This window comes from Budorcas taxicolor, chromosome 5, assembly GCF_023091745.1.
Source record: "Budorcas taxicolor isolate Tak-1 chromosome 5, Takin1.1, whole genome shotgun sequence".
Lineage (NCBI taxonomy): Eukaryota > Metazoa > Chordata > Mammalia > Artiodactyla > Bovidae > Budorcas > Budorcas taxicolor.
The window spans coordinates 142,825,435-142,852,135 of NC_068914.1; the positions used below are offsets into that span (position 1 = coordinate 142,825,435).

Consider the following 26,701-nt stretch of genomic DNA (forward strand, 5'->3'; position numbering starts at 1 on the left):
AAATGTAAGCCAAAAATAATTAAACTTAAACCTGATCAAGCATTTAGTTCCACTACCTTTTTTTTTTTTTTTTAGGAAATAAAAGGCCAAAAGGAGTGCATTAAATAACACCATAGGAGTGCATTTAGCAAAATTCTGAATACAGAATATTTTCTAGGACAAATTATACATATATATGTATGAAATGCCTATGTATGACATCGGGGATATTTGAACAATAAATAGCTGTTCAGGAACATTAAGAATTTATTGTTAACTTTTTCAGATACGACAATATGATTGTGATTTCTTTTCTTCAAAAAAAGGCAAAACAGAGTTATCACTTTTTTTTCTGCCATGGTGCACAGATATTAGGATCTTAGTTTCCTCATCAGGGATTGAACCCGGCCACCACAGTGAAGGCACTGTATCCTAATCATTGGACTGCAAGGGAATTCCCAAGAGTTATCTTTTAGAGACAGAGTTTGAAGAATTTATGGATGAAGTGATATAATATCTGAAATTTGTTTTAACATAATCCAGTGGGGGTGGGGCATTGTTAAGCGTATAAATAAAACAAAATTGGATGTACATTGATAACTCTTTAATCTAGGACAAGGAACGTGTTGTAAACATTGATTGTCAACTTTTATATATGTTTGAAAATGTCCATAATAAAACATATTAAAAAAAAAAGTCGACAAACAACAATAGCTGGAGAGGGTGTGGAGAAAAAGGAAACCCTCTTACACTGTTGATGGGAATGCAAACTGGTACAGCCACTATGGAGAACAGTGTGGAAATTCCTTAAAAATCTGGGAATAGAACCACTCCAACATTCTTAACTGGAGGATTCCTTGGACAGAGAAGCCTGACAGCCTATAGTCCATGGGGTCTCAAAGAGTCAGACACAACTGAACAAATGAGCACACACAATTATATTTCAACTGTTTTTGAAAAACTTTCATTATCAGAAAAAAAAATAAAATTCATTTTAAAATGTATGCAGTCAGAATATTATTTCCATTTCATAAAAGGTCAAGTTACCCAACAGCATCCAAACTCATGTTTTAATTCTCAAGCTTGTGCTTGCAATGATATGCATTTGGAAACTGACAGTCTTCTGCTCTTATGCCCCATTCAGATTGTACAGCACAGTTTTGTTCACCAGGTAAATAGTCTGTTATCCTGTTATGGAAAAATGCATAATTCTGTTATATTCTATGAAGACAACTCAGGAAACAATAGCGTTTTCCATGTAACTGTAATACAAGATATTTTGAAAATGGGTAATGAAGTCTTTAATAAAATTTCAGTAAGAGCTTGTTACTCGGAAATTGGGCTACAGAGTAGCTTATTTTTCAACATTGGTATTAACATTTTATTAACTTTCAATATCTTCCTTCAGCTTTCTATAATTTGACTAAAACAAATGTATTTGTATTATTTTTAAAATATTTCTTTTTTATATATTTTTCCTCCTCTATATAGCATTCTTTTTACAAACTTACTGTAGTTTGCAAGTTGAACCATTTAGCCACATCCAAGGACGACCGCGGCCTTCACGAGAGACTTGAATCCACGATATAAGTGATAGGGACATCAGAAATTCCTAGCCCCAAATAAAGAATTTTCACTTAAATAGTCATTATGAAATGTTTTTGTTAATTTTTAAAATGCAAGTCAAAAGATGTGTTCTTTCATAGCATCTTTCATTCTTTGAACAAATTGAGCATGTTAGATTCTAATCTAACACTAAAAAACATAAGAGTTGAAAGTTTGAAGTTTTAATAGTGCCATAAATATTAAGAAATATCTGTACTTTTGATTGAACATCAACTCAACATTTATACTTGTCAGTTTCACTGTGTTCTAATGTTAATAAGGAAAATTGCTTTTTTTTGACAGCCGTTTAATAAAGGGAATATTTACAAAGACGTGAATTAGTTGTAGAGATTGCACAAAAGAAAACACCTTGCATAACAACTTGGGGATCCTTACAGCTGTGAACTTCATCTAACATTAAGCCTCAGGGATAAGAAGGTGGAGTAATTGAATATGTGCAATGAAGAAAATTCTGATTCATATAATTTCATTTTTCCTCATGTCAAAACTAACATGCTGCTGCTACTGCTGCTGCTAAGTCGTTTCAGTCATGTCCGACTCCGTGCGACTCCATAGATGGCAGCCCACCAGGCTCCCCTGTCCCTGGGATTCTCCAGGCAGGAACATTGGAGTGGGTTGCCATTTCCTTCTCCAATGCATGAAAAGTGAAAGTGAGGTCGCTCAATCGTTTCCAACCCTCAGCGACCCCATGAACTGCAGCCTTCCAGGCTCCTCCGTCCATGGGATTTTCTAGGCAAGAGTACTGGAGTGGGGTGCCATCAAAACTAACATAGCAAGGCTTTAAATAAGCTTATAGATTCCATGACATTCATTTTTCTGGATATTGTGACAATATCAATGGATTTCTCTACTATTATATGTTTCTCAGAATTTCAGTTTCAGAGGGAAATTAAGGAAATGAAATTGAGAAAATAAGTGATAGGAGAGCCGAAGAATTGGTTTTCTGAGCCTGACACCGTTCTTTGACTAGATAAACCCCAAAGCCATCTGTTTCTGTATTGGTGGAATCCAGTGGACCAGACAAGGGGTCAGAGACTCATTTCTCTCTGCTCCTCCCTGCTAAGGTCAACTGTAAACATGGGAACTAATGAAAGACACGAGAAAGGAGAACTTTGAAAGGTGGAAATAGAAGGGTGATGTGGCTTGAGACTTCCCAGCAGCCCCACTCCTCTGTAATCGTTAATCACTTCTCCGTGATGAGAGAACAAGGTGGGAGGTGAGGGAATGATAATTAGGGGCATCTTGTATCTCCCCACAACCAGGTGAAAGTGACCTTGGCCTCTTACTTCCCAAACACCCAATACCTAAGCTAGCTGTTGGGGGTAGCACAGGTAAGCCATTCCTCCTGTGTGTTGAGAGAATCATGTAGGCAACACCAGGTAAGCCTTACAAGGTGATCCCTCAGGACCCTTACTAACAAGGAGCAGTCAGAGAAATTACCTCTGTTTCCTCCACTGAGAGACACTAGGGTTGGGTGATAGGGGTGGGAGTGGGACCAGCAAATGGGATGTCTTGACTAAAGCTACTGAAGCTAGGAAGCCTCTTTATCCCTGAAGGGTGTAAGCCTCCATCTCCACCCAGAGGCATTGGAAAGAATGGATCTTAAATGTTGAATTCACACAATGAGCTGTGGAAATTTACAAACATCACATAAATGCAAACATTTGGAGGAACTGCAAAATATCATGTGGCAGTGATGAGACAGGGACAACCTGTATGATTCCACGTCCTGGAGTAGAAAATGGCAACCCACTTCAGTATTCTTGCCTGGAAAATTCCGTAGCCACAGGAGCCTGACAGGCTGAAGTTAATGAGGTTGCAAAGAGTCAGACACGATTGAATGACTAAGCACGAACACGGGATTCCATGGATATGATTCAAAAGCAAGCAAAGAGATTCTATAACATCAAAAGTCAGGACAGTGAGTAAATTAGGAGGTGGAGAAGTGATAAGGTATTAGAGAGGGGTGGGGCTGCTGGGAAGTTGAAACTTCTATTCCGTGATCTGATGTGCAATTACATAATTCTATAGGCAAAATCATGTTTATTTTCCTTGCTGTATGGTAAAATTAGATAGCACAATGTAATTTAGAATTTAATAGCACTTGTAGAAGCATGGTTTTCTATGAAAAGCAAGAACCAGAAGTTACCACACATGCATGAATGGTATAAAAATGTAAACAAAGTACCACAAAGTTGCATTCCATTGTTTAATGGAATACTAGCAGACCTTAAAATAAACAAGCTACAAATATGCACAAAAGCACAAGTGAATCCTAACAAATAAAATGTTGACTAAATCAAGCCTTCAGCAAAGTGTTGGAAACATTGAATATCTTACCATTTCCTCTTCATTATCTATATAAAGCAGAGTAGAATTCTTAGTAGCACAGGATATCAAGCTCTCATTCCACGATTTTTTTTCCAGACTAGTATAATAGCAATTGTTGGAATATGTAAGCCAGTCTTTTGGGCAATGACCACAATGACATTCTGAAGAAAGATTATGAATTACTATTCAAAAACAGTTTGAATTTGAAAAATAAAAATTAACTTACACTTATGCATAGAGGTAGACATATGTGTGCATACACACACATATAAAATAACATATCTATGCAACCTCAAGGCTGGCACATGTAAAACAAATCTCATTCATGCATTCATAGAGAGGGTCTGTCTTTAATATATGTCCCCATATAAAGCAAACACATAGAAATATCTCCTCTTTACATGCCCTGAAAGTCAAGAAATGAAGCTTCTATTTTAGAATAGCAAAATTATTTGTCTCTTATCATATTATAGCAGGAGGAAATTACAGCCAGTTGCCAACAATGGATATGGTGATCATATTGTTGCATAGAAAGAAAGACTCTCTTATAATCATTATTTAGGAATATTGTTTCCTGATTTTATAATTTATGTTTTATCCCCAAATCTATTTCTATCTTCACCAGCTTAAGAGAGAGGCAAAATACAAACTATATTTATAATAGAAGTTTGAAATAATTATGTACCTTTATGGAGCTTTGTTACCAGAGAGGACTTATTCTGTTCTGATATTTGGGTACCTAGAAAAAAATGGAAGTAATATTTTAAAATATTTACATTGATATAAATAAATCATAATAATTGTAGTTTTTAGTTTAAACATGGTGTTTTTAGGATTTAGGATAATCTGGAAAATATTGCTTTAAGAATAATTAATGAGATAACGAAGACTGAGGGGTGTATATTTTGAAAATATTAGAGAAGAGACTCCACCACCTCTTACAATACTTGGTTCAAGCAATCTGAAGAATTAATTTGTTTTTCTCAATAAGGTGTTTCAGTTTCTTAAAGTATATCTTTGAGTTATGAAATCAGAAAATATCTATGTACATGTTTAATTTTCCCTACAATCATTCTGTAATTTATACTTTGCTCAACTCAGAATAACCGTTCAATACTTAGGCTAAATGCACACATTAAAATAAGAGTTCTATTCCATAATAATATGAAATTTTAGAGGCACTGATGATCATTAAAATGAAAGGTTCAATTATAATCTTTCAAAACTTGACTTACGTGGAATAAAAGTTACCACTCTCACTATTGTATACATCAAGGCAATACAGATGATTCCCAGGATCACAACAAAGAGCTTCTCTCGAGCTGATGGTGAATCTGCAGGGAGAGAAAAGGAAACACTGAGAAAGGAGTGATGGAGACAGTTATTTTAGAAGAACAAAAGATCCCACATCCATGAGAATTTAAAGACACCAACTTGGACCCCAAAACAATATCTACCATTGCAATCCTCTTCTCAGAATATACCATTCCTTTTTCAGCGAATATAAGGCTTCACGAGTTGTAGATCAAAGACTACAAATTACAGCAATGCCTGGGTATGTAGTCCTAGAGGAGGGCATGGCAACCTTCTCCAGTATTCATGCCTGGAGAATCCCCATGGACAGAGGAGCCTGGCGGGCTGCAGTCCATGCGGTTGCAAATAGACGGACACAACTGAGCGACTAAGCACAGCGCAGCACATGTCATATTAGAATATTGTATTGCAAACTCCAGCTGTAAGCCTCATTAATAAAAACACGTAAGCGGGTAAATGCTTTACACTTGCAGTGGTAGTTCCTGTCATTCCATTGACATAACAAAAGGCATTTTGAAAGTTTAATTGCATGTACGTTTTCTCCTGCTCAGCTGCTAAAACTGATCTTTTCACCATCTTACCTCTCATATGCTGTCTCCTGGTATCCTTAACCAGACTCGGTTCTGAGTAGTTTTCCTTTTGGTTCTTCATCTCTGTGGCTGTTTAATGTCAAGATGTTGCTCTATGGAAACTTTACAGAAGTAGTTAATAAATGGTGTATAAAATCACAAGAAACCTTGAAAGGTTACACTGAGTGATGTGTGAGGTCAGTTAACAGCACTCATTTAGCAGCTGAGCAAATCCAAGTTTGGTTCTCATTTCAGTAGACCTTTAGACAACTGTTTCATGGTAGAGTAAGTAGTTTTAAAAATAGTATTTGGTGATTAATAACCAAGAGTGGTGGGAATGGGCAGGAGGTGAGAGGGAAACTCAAAGGAGGGGACATATGTACACCTATGGTTAATTTATGCTGATGTATGACAGAAATCAAACCAATATTGTAAACCAGTCATCAATCAGTTAAAAACAAATGAATATTTTAAAAAAATATTCTTTGTTTGACATAATGTTACTTGTTTATCGGAATAATGAAAATTAGTAGATTACTGAAAAAGTTCATGAATAGTAATATCCTGATGAGTTGAAAGTCAGAATTCACAGAAATACTTTAAAATTGTTATAATATCTTGGTTCAAATTAAAGTCCATATTGGAAAAAAATGCACCAATTATATAGGTAAGTTTAAAATCCATTAAAAGTTAAAGACAGCTTTCCATGATGAGGGAATAACAGTATTGGCATATATGGTATACTCTGCATTAAACTACTTTAACTGGGACATTCATTAATGAAAAGAGAATAAGATGCTATCAAATAATTCTTCTATTTTGAATGATTGTGGAGCTCTAAGAAATCATTAAAAAATTAAAGAAATATTTTACATGTTAGAAATGGTACATGACATATTAAATTCTCCAAAACTTTTTATCATATAAAGACAAAACAATGTTAAAATGTCATTAAATAAATACTTATTTTACATGAGTAATTGATAATTGACAATGGCTAAGATATGAAATTATAAAATGATAAGGAAAAGCATACATCATTTATGAAAGAACAATGTTGGTACAAACTTCCAGGAAGATCCTGAGGCTGCTAAGTCAATGAGGGTAGCTTTAGTTGTATCAGCAATTATAAGTCAATAATGTGCCTTAATAATTCAGTCAATGGATTCTGTAGTCAGTGCAATCTACAATTAATTCTGGCTTTGAAATTTATAATGTATGACCTTTAAAAATTATTTAGTATTTAGCAAATGAGTTTACTAATCTAAAATGAGAATAAAAATATATATGATATAAAGCATGTAAAACACCTAATATTAAATTTGACTTTTATTTTATTTCTTATTTTAATACAATTGCCATGATATTATTCATATCAGGCAATATAATTTATTAGACAGAAATCTCTGTGTTAGTGTGATTATCTTTTTTCAATATTATGATCAAGTTTTTATAAAGCATTTGATTATATATAATTGAGTTAATCCAGCATTTTACTGGAGGTACCATATTGTGATTTTTACTTTAGCTAGATCTGTGAAGAATTATATTGGCCATTCACAATTCTATGAATCCATTTTAAGAGTCTATTTTTTAAGGGCTGAGTTAAATATTTAATACTATATCTAATTATATATCTATTGATAACAAAATACACTGTTAACTGTCCCTTGTCCTGATGCACCTGATACTTCATCTTAAATGGTATTGATTAACAAAATCAGTTATACATGTATGTATTCATTTGAATAACGTCTGCAGGCAAGAATCTGAACATTTTCAGAAATCTTCCCAAATACTTCATATTTTCTTCCTACTTTCTCCCAAAATTAAAATACCAATATATCAAATACAGATACCAATATCTCTTTAATTTGTTTGCTTAGCAATTGTCCCTAAGTCGAACCACACTGGCATTTGTAATCTCCTGATAAATGAGATGAGGGATTAGGAAGGAGAGGGAAACACATACCTTCTACAGGCCAGAGTCCTGCCTCTTCTCTGAGTGGCCAGGTTACTGTGAAAATCAAACAATGTCTGTGGTCTTCACAAACTTCCCTGTGAAGGCTCAGAGTGAAGCAATAGTGGAGAAAGTACATTTCTCATCACCATGTCACTGAAACAGGAAATTCTTACACTTGGGTATTTTGAAGAAGTTTATCTCATTACACCCCTCCAGAATATAGGAGACTTTGGATATGTAGTGTATCAGTTAGTTTGTTCTTTGGTGAGTTCCTCTGAGAATTGATTTCACTTTCTAAAAGATATAGGGGGACAAAGGACATGATCACCCTGCTGTTAACTTGCTTTCACTTCATTCATCAATGCTGAACATTTATGCCTTGTTAAGAGTAACTTCAATGTTTAAGTTTTAGATAAGTTTACTAAATCTAGGCATTATTTATTTCTTTTCCTTATAATCTCATTGTGTCATTTCTATTATAATGGAGGAAATCATAATTCCGTTGACAGTTCATATTTAAGGATACTTGTCCCTAATTCAGAAGAGTTACTACATTTTAAACTTTATTTTAACTGTCATCTAATTTTTAGCTTTCTAAAATCTAGAAAAATGGAACATAAATCTGTAGTTATATACCAATTTATTGTTGTTGTTCAGTCATGAAGCCATGTCTGAGTCTGACTCTTTGTGACCCTGTAGACTGCAGCAGGCAAAGCTTCCCTTTTACTATCTCCAAGTTTGCTCAAATTCACATTCAGTGATGGGCTTCCCTGGTGGCTCAGATGGTAAGGAATCTGCCTGTGATGCAACAGACCCAGGTTCAGTCCCTGGCTGAGGAAGATGCCCTGGAAAAAAAAAATGGCAACAGACTCCAGTATTCTTGCCTGGAAAATTCCATGGAGAGAGGAGCCTAGCAGGCTACCGTCCACGGGGTCACAGAGGCGGACATGACTGAAGAGATTGAGCACACCCACGACTACATGTCCATTGAGTCCTCTGTGGCCCTCTTCTCCTCTTGCATTGAATCTTTTCCAGCATCAAGGTCTTTTCCAATGAGTCAGCTCTTTGCATCAGGTGGCCAAAGTGTTGGAGCTTCGGTTTCAGCATCAGTCCTTCACGGGAATACTCAGGGTTTATTTCCTTTAGGGTTGATGGGCTTGATCTCCTTGCTGTCCAAGGGACTCTCTCCAGCACCATAGCTGGAAAACATCAATTCTTTGGCTCTCACCCTTATGGTCCAAACACATCCATACATGACTACTGGAAAAACTATCAGTTCAGTTCATTTCAGTCGCTCAGTCGTGTCCGACTCTGTGACCCCATGAATCTCAGCACGCCAGGCCTCCCTGTCCATCACCATCTCCCGGAGTTCACTCAGACCCATGTCCATCAAGTCCATGATGCCATCTAGCCATCTCATCCTCGGTCATCCCCTTCTCCTCCTGCCCCCAATCCCTCCCAGCATCAGAGTCTTTTCCAATGAGTCAACTCTTCCCATGAGGTGGCCAAAGTACTGGAGCTTCAGCTTCAGAATCATTTCTTCCAAAGAAATCCCAGGGTTGATCTCCTTCAGAATGGACTGATTGGATCTCCTTGCAGTCCAAGGGACTCTCAAGAGTCTTCTCCAACACCACAGTTCAAAAGCATCAATTCTTCAGCGCTCAGCCTTCTTCACAGTCCAACTCTCACATCCATACATGACCACAGGAAAAACCATAGCCTTGACTAGATGGACCTTAGTTGGCAAAGTAATGTCTCTGCTTTTGAATATACTATCTAGGTCAGTCATAACTTTTCTTCCAAAAAGTAAGCATCTTTTAATTTCATGGCTGCAGTCACCATCTGCAGTGGTTTTGGAGCCCAAGAAAATAAAGTCTGACACTGTTTCCACTGTTTCCCCATCTATTTCCCATGAAGTGATGGGACCGGATGCCATGATCTTCATTTTCTGAATGATGAGCTTTAGGCCAACTTTTTCACTCTCCTCTTTCACTTTCATCAAGAGGCTTTTTAGTTTCTCTTCACTTTCTGCCATAAGGGTGATGTCATCTGCATATCTGAGGTTATTGATACTGAGGTTATTGATATTTCTCCTGGCAATCTTGATTCCAGCTTGTGTTTCTTCCAGTCCAGCGTTTCTCATGATGTACTCTGCATAGAAGTTAAATAAGCAGGGTGACAATATACAGCCTTGATGTACTCCTTTTCCTATTTGGAACCAGTCTGTTGTTCCATGTCCAGTTTGAACTGTTGCTTCCTGACCTGCATACAGATTTCTCAAGAGGCAGGTTAGGTGGTCTGGTATTCCCATCTCTCTCAGAATTTTCCACAGTTTATTGTGATCCACAGAGTCAAAGGCTTTGGCATAGTCAATAAAGCAGAAATAGTTGTTTTTCTGGAACTCTAGCTTTGATTATATGGACCTTTGTCATCAAAATGATGTCTCTGCTTTTTAATATGCATCTAATTTTGTCATAGCTTTACTTCTAAGGAGCAAGCATTTTTAAATTTCATGGGTGCAGTCATTGTACACAGTGATTTTGGAGCCCAAGAAAATGAAATTTGACGCTGTTTCCACTTTTTCTCTGTCTATTTGCTATGAAGTGATGGGATTGGATGCCAAGATCTCTGTTGTTTGATTGTTGAACTTTAAGCCATCTTTTTCATTCTCCTGTTTCACTTGCATCAAGAGGCTCTTTAGTTCCTCTTCACTCTGCCATTAAAGTGGTATCATCTGCTATCTGAGGTTGTTGATATTTCTTGCTGCAATCTTAATTCCAGTTTGTGACTCATCCAGCCAGAATTTCACATGATGTACTCTGCATATAATTTAAATAAGCAGGGTCACAATATCCAACCTTGAAGTATTCCTTTCCCAATTTTTAACCAACCCGCCGTCCCATTGTTCCATGTCCTGTTCTACTGTTGCTTCTTGACCTGCATGCAGATTTCTCAGGAGGCAGCTAAATTGGTCTGGTATTCCCATCTCTTTAAGAATATTCCACAGGTGGTTGTGATCCACACAGTCAAAGGCTTTAGCAGAGTTGATGAAGCAAAAGTGGATTTTTTTCTGGAATTCCCTGGCTTTATCTATGATTCAATGGATACTGGCAGTTTGATCATCTACCTTCTCTGAATCCAGCCTGAATATCTGGAAGTTCTCTGTTCCTGTACTGCTGAAGCTTAGCTTCAAGGATTTTGAGCATAATCTTGACAGCATGTGAAATGAGTGCAATTGTAGGATAATTTGAACATTATTTGGCGTTGCCTTTCTTTGGGATTGGAATGAAAACTGACCTTTGCCAGCCTTGTGGCCACTCCTGAGTCTTCCAGTTTGCTGGCATATTGAGTGCAGCACTTTAACAGCATCATTCTTTAGGATTTGGAATAGTGCAGCTGGAATTACACCACATCCACTAGCTTTGTTTTTAGTAAGGCTTCCTAAGGACCACTTGACTACACACTTCAGGATGTCTGGCTCTAGGTGAGTGACCACACCATTGTGGCTATCTGGGTCATTAAGAGCTTTTCTGTACAGGTATTCTGGGTATTTTTGCCACCTCTCCTTAATCTCCTCTGCTTCTGTTAGGTTCTTGCCATTTTTGTCCTCCCTTGTTCTTATGTTTGCATGAAATATTCCCTTGGTATCTCCAGTTTTCTTGACGATATCTCTAGTCTTTCCCATTCTATTGTTTTCCTCTATTTTGTTGTCTTGTTCACTTAAGAAGACTTTATCTCTCCTTGCTAACCTATGGAACTCTGCATTCATTTGGGTATATTTTCCTGTTCCTCTGCCTTTCACTTCTCTTCTTTTCTCAGGTATTTGTAAGCTATTTGCAAACTCTATTATGTCCTAATAATACAGACGAATATTTGAACTTTCTATAGCAATTGCTAATGGCTACCTATATGGTGATTTTCTTTATTATATTTTATATTAATATGCTAAATAAATAATAAAGTGAAGAGGAGCTAAAAAGCCTCTTGATGAAAGAGGAGAGTGAAAAATTTGGCTTAAAGCTCAACATTCAGAAAATGAAGATCATGGCATCCGGTCCCATCACTTCATGGGACATAGATGGGGAAACAGTGGAAACAATGTCAGACTTTATTTTCTTGGGCTCCAAAATCACTGCAGATGGTGATTGCAGCCATGAAATTAAAAGACACTTACTCCTTGGAAGAAAAGTTATGACCAACCTAGATCGCATATTCAAAAGCAGAGACACTACTTTGCCGACTAAGGTCCATCTAGTCAAGGCTATGGTTTTTCCTGTGGTCATGTATGGATGTGAGAGTTGGACTGTGAAGAAGGCTGAGTGCCGAAGAATTGATGCTTTTGAACTGTGTTGTTAGAGAAGACTCTTGAGAGTCCCTTGGACTGCAAGGAGATCCAACCAGTCCATTCTGACTGAAGGAGATCAACCCTGGGATTTCTTTGGAAGGAATGATGCTAAAGTTGAAACTCCAGTACTTTGGCCACCTCATGAGAAGAGTTAACTCATTGGAAAAGACTGATCCTGGGAGGGATTAGGAGCAGGAGGAGAAGGGGACGACCGAGGATGAGATGGCTAGATGGCATCACGGACTTGATGGACGTGAGTCTGAGTGAACTCCGGGAGATGGTGATGGACAGGGAGGCCTGGCGTGCTGTGATTCATGGGGTCTCAAAGAGTCGGACACGACTGAGCGACTGAAGTGAACTGATTACCCACTTCATTGAATTATAGCAAGTGAAGCATTCATTAGTGATGCCGAATAATGTAAAATTCAGTAATATTCACTTTTAAAATTTGAAGTGAAAAGTGATGTGACTGGGTTCAACCCTGGTGGATCCAGGGTAATTTGAAGGGGAGACAGAATCAGCATCCTAGGAAAAAACTTACTGAATTACAGATATATAGAGAGATTGGAAATGGATAGTGTAGTAGGAAATATTAGTGGAGAAAAAGAGGCTCAATAACTTGGTTTATGTGGGATACCAATAAAATTCCAAGACAAGGAATTTGCACCATCTGCGTTGGGCCACCGGCACCACTTGAATATCGGAAGGTGCCCCTTCTTGGGCTCCTTCTCGAGTGGAACTTAAAAGCCGGGGCAAGTAAGTAGACATGGCGAGCACCCAGTCTTTCCAGAAACTGATCCAATTTCTTTATTTTTTAGGTTTGCTTATATACCTTTTGTTATACATAGGGATGAATACAGAGTCACGTGGGGGTCAGCAGTCCTGACCTTTATCAAAATCAGGTGCTTCACATAAATGTATAAAAAAAGGTCTTAGGGGTTTTACATCATCTTCTGGCCATGAGGCCTGCTGACATTTTATGATCCTTTCTTTCTGATAACCAAAAAACGTATTTTTTCCAAGGGTGATTTTCTTAAACCCGGCGCCACCCTCTGAAGGTAGCAGATAAAGTTGCATTCCTATAGGGTGAGGGTGTAGTGGGTTACAACTAAGAAAGGAATTTATTTAACCTAAGGTTAACATGATTAATCCGAAAGGTTAATACTTATTTCTCCTATATGCTAGTTATATTCATTATAAGGGGAGGGAATATGGAGATTTAGCAGTAAACATCAGCCCAACAAATGAAAACCCTTCACCAATGTTCCCCTTAAGATCTATTTAGTCTTAACATAGTGATAAAGTTACATTTTTACATAGCAAGAATACAGTGACTTATAACAAAGTACAGTGATCTATAACAAAAGAGAAAATTGATTAACTCAAAAAGTCTAGTATTGCTAACATCAAAACTACTATATTTCCTTTTCTATATTCCAAATACATTGATTAATATATTCCCAGGTGCCTAAGGATATGGAAGCCTGGCAGCAATCATTGACTCAACAATGAGAAAAGCCTTATGCTAATTAAGACTTTCAAAATACTTCAAACTCTCTGTGCTGTTTATGGTTGAGAGGTTGCCACACAAGCTAGTCTGTTAGCAGAGAGGTTTGACCTGAGATACCCTTGTCACATCTAGGGCAGGGAATTAGCAGCAATTATTGGCACAACAAATGAAAAACCCTTCACCAATATAATTCCTAACCAACCCACTATACTAATAGTTTCTAACTTCCCAAAAGAATCTGCCTTTAGTAAGTCTAAATCATCTCGTGCCTCTCATGGTTGGGAGGCTGTAAACAATCACATGTGGCCAGACGAACCTGTACAGGCAGGCTAGATAAGCTTCAGAGGAGTTTGTAAGTTGAAACACTCTTGTCATGCTCAGGAATTTTTATTGACTTGGAGCCGTAAGTTAACGCCTTCCCCGAGAGAGGTAATGGGGGTCAGCCCCCCGTAAAGTCAGGGGTATAGGTGAGAGCATGAAGCAGTAAAGCAGGCAGACTCTGGTTTTTGGGGTAGATGCTCGGGAAGAGGGGGTTTCCTGAGGCTCGATCCCGCCTTTGCGTATGCCGAAGCCTCCTTCCTCATGACCTCTGCCATGGGCGGAGTTCCTCGCGCTGGCTCCCGGCAGTGAAAGTCACTCAGTTGTGTCCAACTCTTTGCAAATGCATGAACAGTAGCCTTCCAGGCTCCTCTGTCCATAAAATTCTCCAGGTAAGAATTCTGGAGTGGGTAGCCATTCCCTTCTTCAGGGGATCTGCCCAATTCACGGATTGAACTGAAGTCTCTTGTATTGCAGGTGGATTCTTTACCAGCTGAACTACAAGGTAAGTGTTAAATGTATTATTCATGTTAACACACACTTTGCTGATTTCAATTAAATAATTTTGTACACATCATGTCCTTGGTTACACGCCCAAATATGTTGACTCTACTGGCATTTAACTTTAATAAAATCTATGTTTAGTCCACCTAGAGCCAAGATAAATACTCAAAATACTGAGTATTTTGAATTTACTTTTTATTATATAAAATGTGTTGGTGACTAAATCTAAAATGGCAGTACCTAGTGACCTAAGAGATATAGATAAATTAGATGTCCATAGTAAGTCCAAGTATCCTTTTAACAAGATGGCTAGATGGATTCATTTCAAGGAAGTTTTTTAAATGGAGGAAACTTGCCAAAATTACGAAATAACTCTGTGTAAAGGAAACATTTTAAGGTCTTATAATGAAAAAAACTCTTATTCTAGTTGAAAATTTGGATATGCAGAAAGTAAAGAAGAATTGAAGAAAAGAACTTATGTGGATATATCCAAATAGATTGACAGGTAAAATAGTAATGACAAAGTATCAAATTGTGAATATATGTTTGTATTAGAATTCAAGGGAGCAAAAATGGCACGAGCAGTGAAAACAGTGGAGAGAAATTATGTCTTTTTGTTGTTTCAGAAAAGTACAAAATTTTGAACTTACTAGACTATTGAGTAAAGAACGCATGCTGTAAAATGTAGGGTACTTAATAGAACTGCTGCTGAGTTGCTTCAATCATGTCCGACTCTGTGCGACCCCATAGACAGCACCCCACCAAGCTCCTCCGTCCCTGGAATTCTCCAGGCAAGAACACTGGAGAGGGTTGCCATTTCCTTCTCCAGTGCATGAAAGTGAAAAATGAAAGTGAAGTCGCTTAGTCATGTCTGACTCTTAGCGACCCCATGAAATGCAGCCCAGGATCCTCCGTCCATGGGATTTTCCAGGCAAGAGCACTGGAGTGGGTCACCAGTGCCTTCTCCATGACAATCCAGTAGATGTTGGCAATTTGATTCTTTGTTGGTGATAAAATTGCCAACATCTGTTGGATCATCGGAAAAGAAAGGGACTTCCAGAAAAACACCTTCTGCTTTGTTGACTATGCCAAAGGCTTTGACTGTGTGGATCACAACAAACTGTGGAAAATTATTCAAGAGATAGGATTACCAGACCACTTGACCTGCCTCTTAAGAAATCTGTATGTAGGTCAAGAAGTAACTGTTAAAAGCAGACATGGAAGAGTGGACAGGTTCCAAATTGGGAAAGGTGCCGGGAGCCACCACGGGAGATCCCACCCATGACAAAAGTCATGTGGAAAACTGTTAAGCAAGGCTTCAGAACTCAATGGGCTCCCTACCTAGGCTTTCTTGAACATCTACCCCAAAACCAGAATCTGTCTGTTTTACTATTTCATGACTTTCACCAACTCCTCTGACATTAACAGGGGGCTATTCCTGACCACCTTTCTCTGGAGAAAATCAACTTAGGGCTATAGCTAATAAGTCTTCTGGACATGAGAAGAATATTTCCAATCAAAACGCCTCTGTTAGCATTTTAGCTTGCTTGGCAGATATATCCAGACTCTTGCAGCTACACATGTGATTATTTACAGCCTCCCAACTGTGAGAGGCACAGAAAGCCTAAAATATAGAGCCTTTCAAAGAGTTAAAAGTTATTTTTGTACTGCTTGGCATAGGATTTCATTATTGGGCCAATGCTTGTTGCTAAGTTCCCATATCTCTTACCCACTCTGCACCCGGGAGTGCATTAGTTAACATAGTTAGAAAGTAAGAAAAACAAGTGTAGCCTTAGAATTAACCACATCAGACTTTTGAGCTAATTGGTTCTTTCTTGTAACTCACTGCACCTTTGCTTTGTGAGAATGTAACTCTGTTTAATACTGACGTATAGACTGGAGGCTGACGTAGATTAGAAATATAAGAAAAAACATTTCAAGGGAAAATAAGTTTTCTGGTTGAGAAGCTTTTATCAAAAGAGGGTCATAAAATGTTCACAGGCCTCCAAGGCCAGAAGATAATGTACACAATATTGTTTATGGGGAAGGTTTGCAGAAAAAATCCTGATTTCGATAAAGACAAAACAGATGTAATGTTTGGGCTGACTCTGTATGACTTTGCATCTTTCATTTCCCTCTATGTACAAGTAAAGGTATAAAAGACCCTTTTGAAAATAAAAACAATGGGCCTCGCTTGAAGAAGCTTGGTCACCCCGTGTTTTTCTTTTTTCTCTTTTTTTCTCTCTTACTTTCTTTTTCAGGCTGATCTCTTGGAAGCATGGAGGCTCTCTGTGTCCACTTATTTGCCCAGGTTTCTAAGACCTGAACGGAAGGATGTTCTGCGTCTTCACTCCCTCAGGAGACCAGGAAGGCACCTGTGGCCTCCGTGAACAGGGCAAACTTCTTGTCTCGAAGTTTTATTGGCTTTCTATGTAAACCAAGCAATATCAGCCTCTTTCTCTCCTCTGTTTTCTCATCTATAATATTCTTTCCTTATCTCTCTCTCTAAATCATCCGCCGATGCCGTTTTTCCTTCAGGTTCCCCTGGATCTTGCGGGGGCTGGACCCCAGCAGGAAAGGACTATGTCAAGGCTGTATATTGTCACACTATTTAACTTCCATGCAGAGCACATCATGCGAAATGACAGGCTGGATGAAGCACAGCTGGAATCAAGATTGCTGGAGGAAATATCAATAACCTCAGATATGCAGATGATACCACCCTTATGGCAGAAAGTGAAGAACTAAAGAGCCTCTTGATGAAAATGAAAGAGGAGAGTGATAAAGCTGGCTTAAAACTTAACATTCAAAAAGCGAAGATCATGGTATCCAGTCCCATTAGTTTATGGCAAAAAAAATGGGGAAATAATGGAAACAGTGAGAGACTTTATTTTTTTGGACTCCAAAATTGCAGATTTGACTGCAGCCATGAAATTGAAAGACGATTGTTCCTTGGAAGGAAAGCTATGACCAAACTAGACAGCATATTAAAATCAGAGACATTACTTTAAGGTCCGTCTAGTCAAAGCTTGGTTTTTCAGTAGTCATGTATGGATGTGAGAGTTGGACCATATAGAAAGCTGAGCACTGAAGAATTGATGCTTTTGAACTGTGGTGATAGAGAAGATTCTTGAGAGTCCCTTGGACTGGGAGGAGATCAAACCTGTCCATCCTGGGGAAAATCAATCCTGAATATTCATTGGAAGGACTGATGCTGCAGCTGAAACTCCAATACTTTGGCCACCCGATTGGAGGAACGACTCATTGGAAAAGACCCTGATGCTGGGAAAGATTGAAGGCAGGAGGAGAAGGGCACAACAGAGGATGAGATGGTTGGATGGCGTCACCGAGTCGATGGACATGAGTTTGAGCAAGCTCTGTCCAGTCTATGGGGTTGCAGAGTCGGACATGACTGAGTGACTGAACTGAACTGAAACATGACAAAACCATTATGTTTTTAATGGATGTTAAACAGACAATAAAGCTGTATTATAAAAACTTTTTACAGTCCATAGGAAATAGAATGTCTAGAAAATGCAAATTACCAAGTGTAGTACAACAACTATAAACCTGTATAAGCTTAACATGTATTAAATATATTAAGTTCACTGTATAAATGTTCCTACAAAAAATTCTAGGAGCCCTAATGGTAACAGTAGTGAATAATAACACTTAAAACTATGCCAGGTCTTTCACCATAAAACAGAGGCTTCCATAGAGCCTTGATAACAAAACCTGTCAAGTTATATAATATTAATGGACTCAGCCCAAACTCTGTGATAATGGATGAAGAAAATCATCTTAATCTAGATATGATATATGCAGTGATTTTTCAAAGGAAGAAAATACAGAATGATTTTTGTGGTTTCATTTCAGGAATGCATAATTGGTCAACATTTGAAGGAAAGAGATATTTCAAAAGCATTTAAAAATTTTCTCATTCCATTGAAAGAAAAATAGTAAAATGGTAACATGACTGATTGCATACAAAACCTATAAGAAAATTATGAATACTATGGAATTGCTTTCATGTTAGAAAGGTATATGAAAAAACCTTAGAAACACCTCATATTTGAGCATGAAATATTGAAATATTTTCCCCCAGTATAGGAAAGATACTTATAAGACCTTTTCTGTATCATCTGTTCAACATTGGAAATAAAAGCCAATTGGGTAAAAATAAGTCAAAAACAAGAAAAAAAAAAAGAAGAGAAATACATGAAAAAGTTATTGCACCTGGAGGGAAGAAATAAAACATGATTATTCAGAGATGCAGTATCTATTTACATAAACAATCCAGAGGAATATATATTTGAAATGATAAAATTAATACACATAATCAGAGAAGCCATCGGGCACAATTCTATTTGCAGCAGCAATAATTACTACAAATTTAAAAACAAAAATGCTATTTACAAAAGCATGGCTATGAAATGTCCATATTTGTGTGAAATTTCAATGTTGGAAACTATTAAATATTATAGGGGGATTTCGCTGGTGGTCCAGTGGTTCGGATTACTTGCTTCCAGGTGCAGGGAGTGGGCATTCGATCCCTGGTCACTGAATCAAGGTACCAAATGCTGAACAGTGTCATGCAAATAAATAATAAATAAAAATTGATCAATAAAATAGGGAGAATTTAAAGAAAACCCAGTTGATTGAAAGGATAAAGCATGATATTGCCTGGAAGAGTCAATATTGTAAGATGATTATCTTCAGAAATTATTGTAAAGATTAAATGCAGTCCCAAAGCAGTTTTTTTTTTAAACTTTATTGAGTGTAATTTACAGAGCATAAAATTTATCCATTTAAAATATATAGATCCATGATTTTAAAATTATTCACAGTTTACGACCATCACTACTATCAAACTCTAGAGAGCATTCATCACTAATCAATTTGCGGTCTTTTCCTATTCCATCTCTTCAGAACCCTTAGTAATCACTAATCTACTTTTGGTGTCTCTACTCCTATATTTGATATTACATGGAAATGGTCTCACACAATATGCAATCTCTTAGAAGTTTGAATGCCATAAACATACTGTTGAGCAAAAAAAGTGAGACACAAAAGAATGATACCTATATTTTTGGATGTGTATGATATTTCAATGGGGTTTTCCAGGTGGCACTAGTGGTAAAGAAACTGCCTGCCAGTGCAGGAGATGAGGTTTTGATCCCTGGGTCAGGAAGATCCTCCAGGGAATATGAAATGATAGTCTACTCCAGTAGTCTTTTTTAAAAATTAATTTATTTTAATTGGAGGATAATTACTTTAAAATATTGTGGTATTTTTCTCATACATCGACATGAATCAGCCATGGGTATGCATGTGTTCCCCCATTCAGAACCCCGCTCTCACCTTCCTCCCTCCTCCATCCCTTGGGTTGTTTCAGAGCACCAGCTCTGAGTGTCCTGCTTCATGCATCCAACTTGCACTGGTCATCTCTTTTATGTATGGTAATATACACGTTTCAATGCTATTCTCTCAAATCATCCCACCCTCGCCTTCTCCCTCATACTCCAAAAGCCTGTTCTTTACATCTGTGTCTCTTTTGTTGCCTTGCGTATAGGATCGCTGTTACCTTCTTTCTAAAGTCCATATTTGCATTAATATAGTGTATTGATGGTTCTCTTTCTGACTTGGTTCCCTGTGTATAATAGGCTCCAGTTTCAGGCACCTCATTAGAACTGATTCAAGTGCTGGGAAAACCAGTCAACCATATGCAAAAGAATGAAACTAGAACACTTTCTAACACCATAAACAAAAATAAACTCAAAATGGATTAAAGTTCTAAATGTAACACCAGAGACTATTACAACTCTTAGAGGAAAACAGAGGCATAACACCCTCTGATATAAATCACAGCGAGATCCTCTATGACCCACCTTGCAGAGAAATGGAAATAAAAACAAAAATACAAATGAGACCTGGTTAAACTTAAAAGCTTTTGCACAACGAAGGAAACTATAAGCCAGGTGGAAAGGCAGCCTTCAGAATGGAGGATAATAACAGCGAATGAAACAACTGACAAAGAATCAAGCGCCGAAATATACAAGCAGTTCGTGCAGCTCAATACCAGAAAAATGAACAACCCAATCAAAAAGTGGGCCAAAGAACTAAAGAGACATTTCTCCAAAGAAGATATACAGAGGGCTAATAAGACACACGAAAAGATATGTAGCTTTCTCATATCACAACATCACTCATTACTAGAGAAATGCAAATTAAAAACACAATGAGGTATCGTCTCTGCCGGTCAGAATGGCCACCATAAAGAAGTCGACAAACAACAGTAGCTGGAGAGGGTGTGGAGAAAAAGGAAACCCTCTTACACTGCTGATGGGAATGCAAACTGGTACAGCCACTATGGAGAACAGTGTAGAAATTCCTTAAAAATCTGGGAATAGAACCACTCCAGTATTCTTGACTGGAGAATTCCTTGGACAGAGAAGCCTGACAGCCTATAGTCCATGGGGTCTCAAAGAGTCAGACACAACTGAACGAATGAGCACACACAATTATATTTCAACTGTTTTTGAAAAACTTTCATTATCAGACAAAAAAATAAAATTCATTTTAAAATGTATGCAGTCAGAATATTATTTCCATTTCATAAAAGGTCAAGTTACCCAACAGCATCCAAACTCATGTTTTAATTCTCAAGCTTGTGCTTGCAATGATATGCATTTGGAAACTGACAGTCTTCTGCTTTTATGCCCCATTCAGATTGTACAGCACAGTTTTGTTCACCAGGTAAATAGTCTGTTATCCTGTTATGGAAAAATGCATAATTCTGTTATATTCTATGAAGACAACTCAGGAAACAATAGCATTTTCCATGTAACTGTAATACAAGATAGTTTGAAAATGGGTAATATAGTCTTTAATAAAATTTCAGTAAGAGCTTGTTACTCAGAAATTGGGCTACAGAGTAGCTTATTTTTCAACATTGGTATTAACATTTTATTAACTTTCAATATCTTCCTTCAGCTTCCTATAATTTGACTAAAACAAATGTATTTGTATTATTTTAAAAATATTTCTTTGTTGGTATTTTTCCTCCTCTATATAGCATTCTTTTTACAAACTTACTGTAGTTTGCAAGTTGAACCATTTAGCCACATCCAAGGATGACCGCGGCCTGCACGAGAGACTTGAATCCACGATATAAGTGATAGGGACATCAGAAATTCCTAGCCCAAAGTAAAGAATTTTCACTTAAATAGTCATTATGAAATGTTTTTGTTAATTTTTAAAATGCAAGTCAAAAGATGTGTTCTTTCATAGCATCTTTCATTCTTTGAACAAATTGAGCATGTTAGATTCTAATCTAACACTAAAAAACATAAGAGTTGAAAGTTTGAAGTTTTAATAGTGCCATAAATATTAAGAAATATCTGTACTTTTGATTGAACATCAACTCAGCATTTATACTTATCAGTTTCACTGTGTTCTAATGTTAATAAGGAAAATCCCTTTTTTTTTGACAGCCATTTAATGAAGGGAATATTTACAAAGACATGAATTAGTTGTAGAGATCGTACAAAAGAAAACACCTTGCATAACAACTTGGGGATCCTTACAGCTGTGAACTACATCTATCATTAAGCCTCAGGGATAAGAAGGTGGAGTAATTGAATATGTGCAATGAAGAAAATTCTGATTCATATAATTTCATTTTTCCTCATGTCAAAACTAACATAGCAAGGCTTTAAATAAGTCTATAGATTCCATGACATACATTTTTCTGGATATTGTGACAATATCAATGGATTTCTCTACTATTATATGTTTCTCAGAATTTCAATTTTAGAGGGAAATTGAGGAAATGAAATTGAGAAAATAAGGGACATGAGAGCCGAAGATTTGGTTTTCTGAGCCTGACACCATTCTTTGACTAGATAAACCCCAAAGCCATCTGTTTCTGTATTGGTGGAATCCAGTGGACCAGACAAGGGGTCAGAGACTCATTTCTCTCTGCTCCTCCCTGCTAAGGTCAACTGTAAACATGGGAACTAATGAAAGACATGAGAAAGGAGAACTCTGAAAGGTGGAAATGGAAGGGTGATGTGGCCTGAGACTTCCCAGCAGCCCCACTCCTCTGTAATCGTTAATCACTTCTCCGTGATGAGAGAACAAGGTGGGAGGCGAGGGAATGATAATTAGGGGCATCTTGTAGCTCCCCACCAACCAGGTGAAAGTGACCTCGGCCTCTTACTTCCCAAACACTCAATAGCTAACCTAGCTGTTGAGGGTGGCACAGGTAAGCCATTCCTTCTCTGTGTTGAGAGAATTGTGTGGGCAACACCACGTAAGCCTTATAAGGTGATCTCTCAGGACACTTAACTAACAAGGAGCAGTGAGAGAAATTGCCTCTGTTTCCTCCACTGAGAAACACTAGTGTTGGGTGATAGGGGTAGGGGTGGGGGTGGGACCAGCAAAGCAGATGTCTTGACTAAAACTACTGAAGCTAGGAAGCCTCTTTATCCCTGAGGGTGTAAGACTCCATCTCCACCCAGAGGCATTGGAAAGAATGGATCATAAATGTTGAATGCACACAATGAGCTGTGGAAATTTACAAACATCACATAAATGCAAACATTTGGAGGAACTGCAAAATATCATGTGGCAGTGATGAGACAGGGACAACCTGTATGATACCATGTCCTGGAGTAGAAAATGGCAACCCACTTCAGTATTCTTGCCTGGAAAATTCCGTGGCCACGGGAGCCTTACAGGCTGAAGTTAATGAGGTTGCAAAGAGTCAGACACGATTGAATGACTAAGCACGAACACGGGATTCCATGGATATGATTCAAAAGCAAGCAAAGAGATTCTATAATATCAAAAGTCAGGACAGTGAGTAAATTAGGAGGTGGAGAAGTGATAAGGTATTAGAGAGGGGTGGGGCTGCTGGGAAGTTGAAACTTCTATTCCATGATCTGATGTGCAATTACATAATTCTATAGGCAAAATCATGTTTATTTTCCTTGATGTATTGTAAAATTAGGTAGCACAATGTAATTTAGAATTTAATAGCATTTGTACAAGCATGGTTTTCTATGAAAAGCAAGAACCAGAAGTTACCACACATGCATGAATGGTATAAAAATGTAAATAAAGTATCATAAAGTTGCATTCCATTGTTTAATGGAATACTAGCAGACCTTAAAATAAACAAGCTACAAATATGTACAAAAGCACAAGTGAATCCTAACAAATATAATGTTGACTAAATCAAGCCTTCAGCAAAGTGTTGGAAACATTGAATATCTTACCATTTCCTCTTCATTATCTATATAAAGCAGAGTAGAATTCTTAGTAGCACAGGATATCAAGCTCTCATTCCATGATTTTTTTTCCAGACTAGTATAATAGCAATTGTTGGAATATGTAAGCCAGTCTTTTGGGCAATGACCACAATGATATTCTGAGGAAAGATTATGAATTACTATTCAAAAACAGTTTGAATTTGAAAAATAAAAATTAACTTACACATATGCATAGAGGTAGACATATGTGTGCATACACACACATATAAAATAACATATCTATGCAACCTCAAGGCTGGCACATGTAAAACAAATCTCATTCATGCATTCATAGAGAGGGTCTGTCTTTAATATATGTCCCCATATAAAGCAAACACATAGATATATCTCCTCTTTACATGTCCTGAAAATCAAGAAATGAAACTTCTATTTTAGAATAGCAAAATTATTTGTCTCTTTTCATATTATAGCAGGAGGAAATTAGAGCCAATTGCCAACAATGGATATGGTGAGCATATTATTGCATAGGAGGAGCACTCTCCTATAATCATTCATTTATGAATGTTTATTGCCTGATTTTATAAATGATGTTCTATCCCCAAGTCTATTCTTATTTTCACTAGCCTTAGATAGAGACAAAAATGAACTGTATTCATATCAGAACTTTGAAAATCATTATGTACCTTTCTGGAGCCTTGTTGTGAGAGAGGAGTAATTCTGTTCCTGTATTACAGTAGCTACAAAATTAATCATTAAAAAGTTAATATTGCTTTAAATAAATTATAATGATTTTAGTTTATAAGCTTGAGAATTCAGTTTATTGTTTAAAATTAGAGTAATCTGAAATAAAACTGATTTAGCAAGAAAAATTAATTAGGTAATGAAGACATGATGGAAAAAATATTTCAAAAACCTAACGGAACAAACTTCACCACGTCTTACAGTATTTGCTTTAACCAATCTCAAGAATTAATTTGTATTTCTCATTAAGATCTTTAAATCTCCTAAAGCATGCTTTTGAGTTATGAAATCAGAATATACATATGCATGCTCTCTGTAATTCTCCTGTGTTGTATATTTCTGACAAATTAGATATAACATACTGCATTTATTCTAAATGCATGTATTTTAATGATAGACACATTCTATAATATTATGAAATGTTTAGCAGCACTGACCATCAGTAAAGTGATAAGGTCCCTTACAGTTTTTCAAAAATGTACTTACAGGGAGTAACAATGATCACTGTCAACACAGTGGACATCAAGACAAAGCAGATGATTCCCAGGATCCCAGCAATGAACTTCTCTGGAGGTGATGGTGAATCTGCAGGGACAGAAAAGGAAACTGAGAAAGGAGTGATAGGGACAGTTGCTTAGCATTTACATCCACAAGAACCCACACGCACACAGAGTTATGGATATAAACTTGGACCCCAACCCATTTTGACCACTGTAGTCTTTCTCTCAGAATATACCATTGCATTTTCAGCAAATATAAGACGACATGAGTTGTTGATCAAAGATTTCAAATGATAGTAATGCCAGAATAAAAGTAGTCCTCCGATTTCACATCAGAATCCCATATCCAGCTTTCAGTTCTGTTCCTTGAAGTGAAAAACATGTGAGCTTATCCCCTACTCTTTCTCCACACCTCTGCACCCCCACTGCACATCCTGGAACAGTTCCACTGTGTGTCTAGTAAGCGTTTACCTTTGGAGTGGTAATTCTCGTCGTTCCCATGAAGATTCTGAGAAGCATTTTGAAGATTTAATTCTACATATGTTAATTCCTGCTCAGTCATTGAAATGGAACTTTTAGAAACCTTAGATTTTATTTTCTGCCTCTTTGAGTTCTTGACTCCCTTCAGTTCTGCATAGGTTACTCCTTGGTTATTCATCTCTGCAGCAGAGTGAGACCAAGGACTCTGCTTTAAGTGAACTGAGGTTGAGTGGTGTATGTGAGATAAGAACCCTGGTATAATGACACAGGCGGGGCAAAGAGCTTAGCGCTCACTTTGCAGCTGAACAAACTTAAAGCCTGGTTCTAAATTTCTTAGAACTTTAAACAAGTTTTTTTTTACGATAGAATGCTTTTTTGAAAAAGATATTCTATATTTGACACATATATTATTGATTGAAACAATGAAAAGCAATAAATTAGGGAGGTATAAAGAAGTTCATGAACAATAATATCCTTATTAAGTCAGATTCCATGGAAATATTTTAAAACCATCATAGTGCGTGTGTTAAAATTAAAATGTTCTGTTAACAAGAGAGATTCACCCATATTTGTGATAATTTTGAAATTTAATAATGGTTAAAAACAGTTCTTTAAAGATGAGGAGAGAGTAATGTTGACATATACAATAATTTCCTACACTAAACTACATTATTTGGTGACTTACATTTATTGATGAAAAGGGATAACAAATGGTCTTTATTTCAAATGGTTGAGGAGTTCTGAGAAAGCATTAAAAACTGAGGAAATGCTTCATATATTGGAAAATGTTACATGGCCCATTAAACATATATAACAAAGTAATATGAAACATAAAACGATAGGAAATACTAAAAAATACTTATTTTACACAAGTAGTTGATAATTGATTTAATGGCTAATATCTGAACCCACAAAATGATAAACATGTATAGGTCATTTATGGAAGAACACTGTTGGTTCAAACTTCCAGAAAGATCAGATAGATGTCAAAGTTAGTAAAGGTCATTATAGCTGTATAAGTGATGGTAATTACTTATAAAAAATCCAGATAACATAATTTAATAATTCAGACAATTGATGCAGTAGTCAGAAATATCTGGAAATTAATTATGACTGAAATTTATAAAATGTGACCTTCAAAAAGTTATTTACTATCTGGTAATCTATATTATTAATATAAAATGGAAATTAGTTTATGCAATATAGAATGTGTGTAACACTGAGCACTCAACCTGGAATTTATAAG

At 37.0% G+C, this 26,701-nt stretch overlaps 2 protein-coding genes across 2 annotated transcripts; both read right to left on the reverse strand.

The window, feature by feature from the left end:
- Nucleotides 1–1,049: 1,049 nt before the first annotated feature.
- LOC128047925 (NKG2-A/NKG2-B type II integral membrane protein-like) lies at nucleotides 1,050–5,901 on the reverse strand. The gene is made up of 6 exons (XM_052640350.1): nucleotides 5,832–5,901; nucleotides 5,172–5,270; nucleotides 4,622–4,675; nucleotides 3,946–4,097; nucleotides 1,491–1,591; nucleotides 1,050–1,167 (listed from the first exon to the last, which is right to left on the reverse strand). The coding sequence occupies exons 1-6, from the start codon at nucleotides 5,899–5,901 to the stop codon at nucleotides 1,050–1,052; spliced, it is 594 nt and encodes a 197-aa protein (XP_052496310.1).
- A 15,213-nt stretch (nucleotides 5,902–21,114) lies between these two features.
- LOC128047924 (NKG2-A/NKG2-B type II integral membrane protein-like) lies at nucleotides 21,115–25,633 on the reverse strand. The gene is made up of 6 exons (XM_052640348.1): nucleotides 25,447–25,633; nucleotides 24,962–25,060; nucleotides 24,418–24,471; nucleotides 23,741–23,892; nucleotides 21,555–21,655; nucleotides 21,115–21,232 (listed from the first exon to the last, which is right to left on the reverse strand). Exons 1-6 carry the CDS (start codon nucleotides 25,631–25,633, stop codon nucleotides 21,115–21,117), a joined length of 711 nt encoding a protein of 236 aa, XP_052496308.1.
- Nucleotides 25,634–26,701: the final 1,068 nt, after the last annotated feature.

Excerpts from the sequence above, each read along its gene's own strand:
- LOC128047924 (XM_052640348.1), bottom strand. The coding sequence starts at position 25,633 with ATGAATAACCAAGGAGTAACCTATGCAGAACTGAAGGGAGTCAAGAAC. Across the intron at positions 25,061-25,446 it reads CGAGAATTACCACTCCAAAG|ATTCACCATCACCTCCAGAG; the intron begins GTAAACGCTTAC and ends CTGTCCCTGCAG. Across the intron at positions 21,656-23,740 it reads TAGATAATGAAGAGGAAATG|GAATTTCTGATGTCCCTATC; the intron begins GTAAGATATTCA and ends ACTTTGGGCTAG.
- LOC128047925 (XM_052640350.1), bottom strand. The coding sequence starts at position 5,901 with ATGAAGAACCAAAAGGAAAACTACTCAGAACCGAGTCTGGTTAAGGAT. Across the intron at positions 4,676-5,171 it reads AGTGGTAACTTTTATTCCAC|GTACCCAAATATCAGAACAG; the intron begins GTAAGTCAAGTT and ends ATTTTTTTCTAG. Across the intron at positions 1,592-3,945 it reads TAGATAATGAAGAGGAAATG|GAATTTCTGATGTCCCTATC; the intron begins GTAAGATATTCA and ends ATTTGGGGCTAG.